Source organism: Solea solea, chromosome 3 (assembly GCF_958295425.1).
Source record: "Solea solea chromosome 3, fSolSol10.1, whole genome shotgun sequence".
In the NCBI taxonomy this organism is placed as follows: domain Eukaryota; kingdom Metazoa; phylum Chordata; class Actinopteri; order Pleuronectiformes; family Soleidae; genus Solea; species Solea solea.
In genome coordinates, this window is record NC_081136.1 from 805,628 (window position 1) to 817,161 (window position 11,534).

The following is an 11,534-nucleotide window of genomic DNA, read 5'->3' on the forward strand; positions in this document are numbered from 1 at the left end:
GTCAGGTGACCGTCTGCTCACACACACACACACACCAACATCTGAACGCTCAGAGGACAAGTTTGATATCTGAAAACACTTTTGTCCCTAATGAGACGGTGATTTGACCGGTTTTTATATTTTCTACACTATTTTATTTCAGTTTCATGTTTCTCTGATGTACAGCACTTAGTTTTTAACACTTTCTAAATAAAATGATACGTGTTCATTTCTACGTGTTCATACGAAAATTCATCAACACTTTCTTCTGCTTTATTTTTTTACAGTTAACTGTTCTTCTGTCTGACTTGTTTCACGTTCACTCCGTCACACACACACACACACACACACACACAGGGCTGTTGCTGTGTGTGTTGCTGGGCAGTTTTGTGTATGCAAAAATACCAAAACCTGCATTGTTCACTTTGCAAACGTGAACAATGCTTTAACTTTTTCAAATTGTTTTTTTTCCCTTTGTAACTTTGTGAACTGTTAGATTACGTCTCAGATTAAATCTCGTGGCAGAACCAATCACAGAGCTGATCACACGGAGACAGAGACGGGAGTGATGGAGGACGAGGACAAGGAGACATTTTTACAACGTTCTCTTCTGTTCCTCCTGATTGAAGGAGCCTTAAAGTCACATGCGTGTGCTTTTTCACACAGAAAGTTTCTCTGACATCACTCACCAAAGCCCCGCCCACCCCGTCATCCTCAGGAACATCGGCCGCTATTTATAACATCTTCATCCTCGCACTGTGAAGGAATATCTCTCCATTTTCTCCTTCTCTCCTCTCTTGCTTCCTCACTCCTCACTGTTGCCATGGAGCAGGGAATCAGTGACATCACAGTGTGTGTGTGTGTGTGTGTGTGTGTGTGTGTGTGTGTGCAGATGAAAGCAGGAATCCGCACACTGAATGAACATGGCCAGTAAATATCAGGTGACGTGCAGATGACAAGCAGCCAGCTAGAGAACACACACACACACACACACACAGACACACACACACACATCAAACCTTCCACTCACCCACTCACCCACTCATCCACCCACCGTCCGTCTGTCACGCAGCCTCAACAGCACAAACACAAATGCATGAGAAGAGAGAGGAAGGTAATTGGGTTAATGACGGTGACTGAACTTGACACAAAATGGCCGCCTCTCTGGTATGTCATTATTATGACACAACATCTGTGCACACGGCTTCAAACGGACGTCTGTAATTACACTGTCATCATCAGCTGTGATTAACCTGAGCAATTCAGCTAATCTGAGCCCCAATCTGCATGTTTTCAGACTGTGGGATTAACAACAGTCACACAACATTCACACAACATTCACACAACAGTCACACAACAGTCACACAACATTCATGCTACACAAAAAAAAAATTTCGGGGTCTGTTTTTACGAGATTTTTTTTTCGGGTCTGTTTTTACGAGTTTTTCTTTTCGGGTCTGTTTTTACGAGTTTTTCGGGTCTGTTTTTACGAGTTTTTCTTTTCGGGGTCTGTTTTTACGCCATTTTTTTTTCGGGGTCTGTTTTTACGAGATTTTTTTTCGGGGTCTGTTTTTACGAGTTTTTGTTTTCGGGGTCTGTTTTTATGAAAAAAAAGTCGGCTTTACAAGATTTTTTTTAGGGGTCTGTTTTTACAGGGTTTCAGGTCTGTTTTTACAGTTTTTTTGGGGGGGCCTGATTTACGAGATTTTTTTTGGGGGGTCTGATTTACGAGATTTTACGCACGTCTCAAGTAAAGTCAATGAAGGTTACCCATGTAGCAGATCTGAGAGTTCTTTCCGTCTGAACACCCACAAAGTCCTGAGGTTCCGGCGCAAAATCGACAAACTAATAACAAATAATTAATTCCATGAATATTACTTGAAGACAGGAGAATCTCCCAATGTCTCAAAGCCAAACAACTGGGACGTCAGTGGACAACTTGTGTCCGTGACTGTCCAAACAACTATGAATTGTTTTGCTAGCTTGTTTGCACCCTTTAGTGAGGGTGTGTGTGTCTGTGTGTGTGTGTGAAGATAACTATTTAAAAACATCACGTAAACAACAGTGACTTCTCATGCTGGCAGAGAAGTGTGGCTAAATGTGACTAAAAATAATCCCGCGTGTGTCATGCATGTATCACGCCAGGAAAAGACTTCCAGACACGTGACCGTGACGAGCACTCATGCATCCAGTGGAAACATGTGCACCGCGCACGTTAAAATGTGCCGAGTCCGCCGTTACAATGTGTCCTGCTGCAACACGGCAGCGGCGCTGATAAGCTCGTCTTATCTCTGCTGTCCCCAGAGAAAGTGATGGAGGAGAGAGCAGACAGTAAACACAGCTATGGAGAGACAGTGGAAAAAAAGGAAAACCTCTCCATTGTTCCGTCTTTTTACACCTTCCTCCTCCTCCTCTTCCTCCTCCTCCTCTCTCTTCACTTGCTGCCAAGAGAAAACTCAACAGTGTGACACTGTTGAGTTTGCACTGATACATCATGGCCGCCCTCTTGTTCACTCCATCTTCTTCTCCTCCTCTCATTTTTAAAGGTGCTAAAAATACAACATATGCACTCCCCCCCCCCATCCTTATCTCCACACACACACACACACACACTTTAACTTCACCTGTGGCAGCTGAAGGTGGGTATGATGTAAATAAACCTAACAGTTACCAGAGTACGAGGACGCCGGGTTCTGCAGGACGCTGTGTGGACACATGCAAACCGACAATGTTCATGTGAACCTACACATGCAAATATCTGTGAAATAGCAAAAAAAAACACACAGGATTTGAAGTTGAAGAGCACCACCAGTCGGACTTAAATCCAATTAAATCCAAATTGTCCTGATCTGAACACGTCACATTGATATCAAATATATCACACAGTAAAGTTTAAATATGTCACTCAAAGGAAAATGATTAAAAATGACCATCCCCTCTGATATCGTGAATCATGCGGCAACTGCAATAGTCAAAATAATCGCAATTATATTATATTATGATTGCTATTATATTTGGATATTTATTCAAAATCTCTCAGCCCAAAGCATTAGTACACTTGGCCCGACCATATTTTCAGAGAAAAACGCCTAAAAGACAAAGTAAAGGAAGAGTCGCTCCACAATATTAACGTCCATACGGAGGTTCCTGGTGTCTAAGGACATCCAGGAACCATCCAGGGACCTCAGAGGACGTATAACCAGTGATAGACATGTTGTGTCGGGTTACTATGCCTGAGTAAATGTGAGTAATCTAATGCTAACAATGATTCCACTCATCAAACTCAGCAACTCCCTGACTACAAATAATTCTGCCAAATGTGATGATAATTCAGGAGCTTCTACAAACATGGCGGCACCGCCGATATAAAGGGTTGTTTTCGTCTGGTCCCAACGTTCGAAATGAGCCCAAGAAACATTCACGTTTGCACTTAAATAAATCTTTTGTGAGTATTAGTCTTAAGTTTGAGCAACAGTTAAAACAGTTGCTGTGTCTTTGAAGATGTTATTGATTATTGATGCTGGGCCAGACAGGAGCAACTTCCTGTTTGTGACAAAATAAAGGCAGCTCAGACTTCCTTTATGTGTGAAGAAATGTAGAAACGACACGTTCTTCCTCTTACAAATTAAAACTCACATCCTGTTGCTCAACACCTGTTCTGTCACACTATCATTTAATTAGCTCATGGTGGTTAGCGTGAGTTAGCGCATAAGTTTCTGTGCTTTTACGCCTGTTTTGTGTTGTCATTTGTGTCACTGGGTTTTAAATATATTTAAAAAACAACAACAGGTAAAGGTCACAGAAACATTTATGGCCTTAGCAACAATAAGCTAAAACAGCTAGCAGCAGCAAAGATAGCTTAAAGGTAAAGGTCCCAGAAACATTTATGGCCTTAGCAACAATAAGCTAAAACAGCTAGCAGCAGCAAAGATAGCTTAATCCAGTTCACGGTCACAGAAAATACAATAAATAAATAATAAATAAATGTGTTAATGTCTTACCGCAGATACTCTGGCGTCTGGTTATCCAACTGACGTTAGCACGTGTGCTACATGCTCTTTCCAGTCCACCAACACCTGGTGCTAAATTAGCATCAAGGAGAAAATGATGCTACCCACTGTTAAATTAATATGAGGTTAAATATAAACAGCTAGTGTGATCCTAGTTCTCTATGTTTGTCAATTTGTTAATAAAAAATTGACTACATGTAAACTGTGGCTCCATATTTACAAGAATTTCCTCCATCGTTTAGCAGCTAGCTAGCTAGCTAGCTCATTGTGTTTTAGCTTCGTTTCTTTTCCTTTGTTAGATATTTAGACACTTATCCAGAAGTTAAGTTGACTAGCTGGTGAACTCCATAACCTAGTAGAACGGCTACTGATCCGTCCGTCGAGGGTTGGTGGAGACAAACACTGATGGAGAAGGAGAGTAATTAGTGGATTTCTATTACCCAGGTGGTCATTAACGAGGCTCTGAATGGTGTTGGGTGTGGACTGTACAGGAAGTGAGTCATTACTCTTCACGTTAGGGTGACAAACGTCTAACATGGATCATTCAGACATTTTAGTGCTTTTACGTCACAGACGTGAACAACGTAGGAAAACGGGGTTAAGTCGGTTCCAATGAATCACGACACACACACACACACACACAGAGATCAACCTTGTTGCTCATGCATGATGGATTTTCATTTGAACAAGGCTTAGCGATGAGCTGCTAACGCCGCATTAAAGGCCACGCAGGAATATAAATGTGATGGAGAGCCGACAACACGGCTCTAATTGGAGATAACAAGGTGTCTCGGTTCACGTCGTTGGACGATGAGCGGCTCGGCGTCGGACCGCGGCGTCTGGTGAACTGCAGAGTATGTGAGATGTGCGACTTAGAGCAGACACACAGTGAAACACTCGCAGGTCATTAGCAGAGCGTGAGTCTGATAAATGAATCCATTAGGGGAGCATGGGACAGTCGTATGACACTTGTATTCATAATACAGCTAAGTAATGGGCCCATTCATTTAATTAGAGTAAAATTGCTGTTCTGTTGCTCTGTGCGAAAGGATACAGCGACGGCATATGTTTGCACTTGTTTTTTTATTAGCAAAATAAGGGAGATGAGTCTACAAAGATCCTCCGTCTGTGGAGAACACAACACATACATTGATATTTGTGGCAGTTTTTCTTTATAGGAACAGATCGGGAACCAGATCTAAAAAATAATAACAATAATAATCAGAGACCAATTTCCCCTTGACCTTTATTTCCATCACGCTCTTCGTGGATCATCAACTCTGAACTGAAGCGCTTCACGAGCTGCGAGTGAACGTTGAAACAATTCCGACCTCATTTTTATCTACAGAGACTTTTTTTCTCTTGGTTCAGTTTTTCCCTCCTCGCTGACGTCGACGCCTCCAAATACATAATAATATACAGTAAAATGTGCCAACTCGGGTCTTTGTACTTTTCACTAATGAGCGTATTATGAGCTCAGTGCCGTCGCTAACCGCTCTGTGAACGCTTAGTGAAGAATGGATATTTTATACACTGTTTAAAAACCAGAGCCCCAGATTCTGTGGGGTGATCGTAACAATATACATCTCAGTATTGAACTGTGTGAGCGGCCAGCAGGGCCGTCCATTGTCATAGTGGGTGCGGTGGGGTGGGGTGGGGTGGGGTAGTGGACTGTGGAGGCTACACGGTGGTCACCATGGAGACCCATGTACCTTTAGACCAGAGGGAGATGTTCCTCCTCTCAACAGCTCAGTGGTGTGCACACAGAAGATAGCGGGGACACTAACGTATGAAAACAGTTAACCTCTTTACGTTCAGAACAATTCAGCAGGCAACAGAACAAGCATCAGGACTACGACCGCAGTAAGAACGCATGCGAAGGCACAAGTACCAACAAACTGGACTCAGGGTTGTGCCTCTTTTCTTCCCTTTTCGTTGTAGGTAAGGAAGAAAAGAAGAAGAAATTCCACCAATTGCAAAGTTTCCTTTTCCAGAGAGAGCGGCAGAAGGAACGGCGAAAAAAAACCAAAGAGAGAAAGAAAAGTCCTTAAAAATTCAAATGAAAAACAAAGAAAATGTGAAACGCTGCTGTGACGCTTTTACAATGATACAAACATTCTACAAAGATCTTTGTAAGGCTACTTCAAAATGTTCCGAGACATAATAAAAACATAAATAAAGCTGTTAAAAGTGGCATATAGTACAGCACTGCTCCGTGACTGATCCTCTTCCCCACCAAAGATGCACAATAAGCTGGCTCCACTGCCTGTGGACACAAGACGACAAGGAAAACATTGGAGGAGGACAAGAGACAGACAGACAGACAGACAGACGGAGAGAGACAGACAGACAGAGAGACTTAGTAAAGCGTGCGTGCAACTCATTATCTTGCGCATGTGCTTTAGTAAAGCGCACACGCTACTTTCTATCTTGCGCATGTGCTTTAGTAAAGCGCGTGGGTGACTTATATCGCACGAGCGTCTTTCTATCTCAAACGTGCGCTTTAGTTAAGCGAGTGTGACTTATTATCTTACGTGTGTGCTTAAGTAAAGTGCGCGTGCACTTTAGTAAAGCGAGTGGGTGACTTATTATCTTGCGTGTGCGCTTTAGTAAAGTGGGTGGGTGGGTGACTTATTATATCGCACGTGAACTTTAGTACAGCGTGTGTGCTTATTTCTATCTCGCACATGTGCTTTAGTAAAGCGAGTGGGTGACTTATTATCTTGCGCGTGCGCTTTAGTAAAGTGCGCGTGCGACTTAGTAAAGCGTGCTACTTTCTATATCGCACGTGGATCCATAATCACATCTGACAGATCAGGGCATGGATTCCTTACCAAGAAAAAAGGGCTTGTCTTCTTGTCCGTCCTCAGAAGAGACCACAGTCTTTCAGGTTGTTCTTGATGATGACGTCGGTGACGGCGTCAAAGACAAACTGCACATTCTTGGTGTCTGTGGCGCAGGTGAAGTGGGTGTAAATCTCCTTGGTGTCCTTCCTCTTGTTGAGGTCCTCAAACTGACACTGGATGTAGGCGGCGGCTTCCTCGTACGTGTTGGAGCCTGGGACGGACATTTTTAGACATTTTATCATTTGAAATTTTCTGGCTCAACGATCAGAAGACTTTGTAAAAACCGCGTTGCGAGCCTCACCGGCATATTCGGGGTAACAGATGGTGAGAGGACTCTTCTTGATCTTCTCCTCAAACAGGTCCTTCTTGTTGAGGAAGAGGATGATGGAGGTGTCCGTGAACCACTTGTTGTTGCAGATGCTGTCGAACAGCTTCATACTCTCGTGCATTCGGTTCTGAGGAAAAGGACAAAAGTCATAAGCGGTCGTTGTTCCTCACACTGACGAGGCCGCTGTGAGGACCACTCACCATCTCCTCGTCCTCGGCCAGCACCAGGTCGTAGTCGCTGAGCGCCACGCAGAAGATGATCGCGGTCACGCCTTCAAAGCAATGGATCCACTTCTTCCTCTCAGACCGCTGACCGCCAACATCAAACATTCTGGGCGAGAGAAGACAAAACTCAAATTTACTGTCGCAAAAACACGGTGACAAAGGCACAACTTCTAAAAAGTAATTGCTTATTTATTGGTGGTGCAGTTTCCAGACTTCTCTGCTTCAGGGAGTTGAGATTATGGGTCTAAATGCAGCTGAAATGATGCATTTTTAAATGTTTAAACTGAACATACAAGACAATACAAGCAGTGTTGAAGGAAGCCAAAGGCAAACACAACGAGACGCCACAGCTGATCGTTGACCAGGAACGACTAAAAAAACACAACAACACAACTTCTGTGTTTTCTTTGAAGCTGAGAACATAATGACGTGAGTACACTCTGTAAGAAGACACTATAAAAATATCCTTTTTATAACGATTAGAGCTCCAACTCTGCAGAGCTCTTCATTTTAAAGGTGCAGTCATGTGGGGACCTCAGGCCAAGGTGACGGCAAAGAGAGAGAAGAGGAGATTTATCGAGCTAATATTACTTTATTATTAACTTTTATTTCTGTACCTTCCCTTTTTTTCATGCCACAGCAGATCCTGAACTAGGATCTATGAGTGTACTCAAGTCACCCATGGAGATACCTCTTAAGGTTTGACAGTCCGACCTTTGCTTGAGTTAAATTGGTTTTTATTCTACAGAGTATTTTTCTGAAAATTTTAAAACAAATCTGTTCCATTATGCGATCAGGCATTTGGATTGGTAAAGTGCGTCGTGTTCTACTAAAGTGATTGAGAAGTCATTGGGGTTTTAGTTTTTACCAACATTGTGAGATAAACAACCTCCTGGGTTTGAATCTCTTTAACTTCACATGCACAGAGTAAGTGAGTCAGCAGTTACAGTTAACAATCTGAATTTGAATCCACTCGTTTACCTAACAAATGTCCGCAGCAGGTCACACAACAGCCGCTGTGTGGATTTGCATAAACAAAAGCTGGAACCACCGACTCTGTTTTTCATAAACACAAAAGCTACTGGAGGTAAAAACAACACCGTGGTCCGTCGTGACGTCACCACCGAGCGCACTGCCCCCCACTCACTGCCCCGTTGTTTTTCCGACACCGCGTTGAGACCGCATCACCGCCGCGGCGAGAAAACACCTTCACACGCTGTGTCACAACATACAGCTGCACGTGTACAAAGAGAATCTCTAATGAGGAGCGAATGAGTCACAAACCTCATTAAAGCACCGTGTTAAAAACACACTGTGTTAAAAACACACTGTGTGTTACACTGAGGACATTCTCACTTGAAGTGCAGGTCCTTGAACGTGAAGTGTGTCTCCACGATGCCCGTGGTCTTCACTCGGGTCCTCAGGACGTCCTGCTGGGTTGGGATGTAGGTGGCCTGGGATATCCTGTCCAGATCGTTCAAGTAGCTGAGAGAAGGACACAGAGGAGGGGAAAAAGGGGGGGAAGGAAAGGATGGAAGAAAATGGGGGTGAGAGGAATCAAGGTCAAGTGTGTTGACTGACAAATGAAGCATCCACTCGTGGTGCTTTCTTCAAGGATACGTTAATTATCCTTATTATTGAAGTGGAGACGTGACGAGAACTCAGTGTGACATAAATCAGCCACCGTACATGACGTAAAAAGGAGTTTTTTAAAAACTGACGACACCACGATGACGACGACGACGCGAGGAGAAAGAGAAGTCTGTTTTAAAGTTAGACGACATGATTGCACAATGACTGAGTGGTTAGAGCTGTTGCTTCATAGCAAACAGGCCCTGGGCTTTAAATCAGTGAGGTGTGTGTGAGGTGTGTGTGAGGTGTGTGTGAGGTGTGTGTGAGGTGTGTGCTTGCTTTGAGTGGAACGATCTGGAGCGCTGTGAAATATTTGGTTTATAAAAACATATGTATGGAGGATGGGAGTGTTTTATTTGTTCATCTGTGTGTATTTGTATTTAAACCTTGTGACTTTGATGTAAGAGGATTGTTTTAGGTGTATCTCGTAGAAATTGACGAAAACAATAGGTTCCGCCGTAAACTGTGCAACTGTGGGACTTTTTAAAAGTGTTGCGAGGACAATATTCAGAACAAAAGCTTCACCCCACTGTTACTGATCTCTCTCAGTAAGACTCTACGGAGAAAGAAAGATTAGTGGACCTGAGGTTTTCTGTCTGTCAGACGAACAGAAATAATCTGGCCTTCAAGCAAACAAGCCCTTTTGTTTGTCTTCTAAGGTATTAAGTGAAGGGGGGGAAAAAGGGAAAAGTGCACAAGGCTTAACAATAGACTTAGTTATTCATGAAAAGCCTCTGGACGCCAGGATTAGAGGAACCAATTAGAAAATGGCCACCGAGTGCAGTTTCCCCTCGGCCTGTGCGTCAACTCCAATGTTTGTTCTTTGCCAACAAAACCAGGCAAACGGCTTCTCTGCCAACAACTCAACTCATGAGCTGCCGTGTGATGCTTTCCACTGCCAACGGCTCTTGCACAATAACACAATAACACAATAACACCCCGCCCCCCAGCCCCCCCTAGGCCCCCCCCCCGTATCTGTGTCATTTCCTTTGCACGTTTTCAGCGAATGTTCCTGCGCTGAGGCAGAAGGTCAAAGATTCAATATTCTTTGCAGCCGCTGCTCCTCTTGTTTGGCAGAGGAGGGCAAATATTGACAGTCTGAAAGTCCAGACAGACAGACAGACAGACAGACAGACAGACAGACAGACAGACAGACGGCGCTCGCCGGGCCAAACCTGGTGTTCGGCTCCGGGACTCGATCCAAGACCTTTATGACCTTAAAGGTCCCGTGTTTGATTTGATTAAAGCGTTTTTTAACGCAAGAAATTAAACTTGTTATTCATCAGGTTTTTTTGTTGAAGTGAACAAAATGGCAGAAAAGTAAAAGAGTAAAATGTATGTAATACTGTAGAGCTGCAACTAACGATTATTTTCATAATCGATTAATCGTTTGGTGTTCAGAATATCAGAAAACCTTAAAAAATAATGATGTTCTCAAATGTCTTGTTTTGTTCACAAACCAAAATGATTTGTTCTCCAGAGCAAAGAAATGAAGAAAATATTCACATTTAAGAAGCTTAAACTATCGGAAATCTTGTTTTAATCATGAAAAACCGATCAAACCGATTGTTTGATTATCAAAATAGTTGCCGATTAATTTAGTAATCGATTAATAATCGATTCATCATTTCAGCTCTAGTATGTAATTTAAATTCCTATTATTTTATATCTTTTAACTTTTGCTTTTATCCATTAAATATAAAGTTACAGTTTGAGAAAAGTCGTGATGTTACGATATGCAGTTTCACCACTAGATGTCACTAATTCCGACTTGTTCTCTTCTTAACTGGGATTTTTGGGGGGGTAAACTGTGTGTGTGTGTGTGTGTGAGACTCACTACGCCGCCGAGTCGTTGAGCTGATATTCGCGTGAGCGGCTGAAGCACGCCTGGACGCCGCCGTCCTTCCAGAGCCGCTTGATGACGCCGGCGAGCTCCGCCGTCATGAAGCCTTCCTCTGCCGAGCCCGCCAACACAAACAGCTGCCTCGCATCATCCTGGGGCGGGCAGAAAGAAAGGGGGGCGGAGCCAACACAACTAATCAATCATGACTCCGAAATCGCACACGGAGCGTCCAGTGTTTGTGCGTTTGTGTTGTTGCCACTCACAGCTCGCGCCGCGTCTCCGAAGTCGATCTTGAGGCGACCCATCGCTCGGATGATGGCGATGATGGACTGGATGGTGTTGCTGTAGACCACCGCCTTGTACTGCTTGCATTCCTCTTCTGAGTAACCCGCCTCGTGGATGATCCTGCACAGAAGAAGAAGAGGAGGAAGAAGAAGAAGAAGACGTTTACATCTAATTTACCCTTTTGTAAGAATTATCGAGCTGAAAAATTAATCGGCCGACAATTTTCAAATAGCAAGAGGCGTCAAAATATCCTTTTAGACGCATTATTGTCTCCATCTATACAAATCTTATTCTACACACTAAAGACAGACATCTTCTTCAAATTAAAACAATAATAACGATGGAAAAAAATGACCAAAATAATCGCTTTAACATATTTATTTGAAA

At 43.3% G+C, this 11,534-nt stretch overlaps 1 protein-coding gene across 1 annotated transcript in view; it reads right to left on the bottom strand.

The window, feature by feature from the left end:
• Positions 1-5,053: 5,053 nt before the first annotated feature.
• Positions 5,054-11,534, bottom strand: part of gnai1 (guanine nucleotide binding protein (G protein), alpha inhibiting activity polypeptide 1) — a 15,625-nt gene continuing 9,144 nt past the window's right edge. Inside the window, exons 3-8 of the mRNA XM_058625070.1 lie at positions 11,126-11,267; positions 10,857-11,014; positions 8,744-8,872; positions 7,364-7,493; positions 7,137-7,290; positions 5,054-7,046 (exon numbers count right to left, since the gene is read on the bottom strand). Coding sequence (XP_058481053.1) covers positions 6,856-7,046; positions 7,137-7,290; positions 7,364-7,493; positions 8,744-8,872; positions 10,857-11,014; positions 11,126-11,267 — 904 coding nt within the window. The 3' untranslated portion in view covers positions 5,054-6,855. The remainder of the gene's footprint in view (positions 7,047-7,136; positions 7,291-7,363; positions 7,494-8,743; positions 8,873-10,856; positions 11,015-11,125; positions 11,268-11,534) is intronic.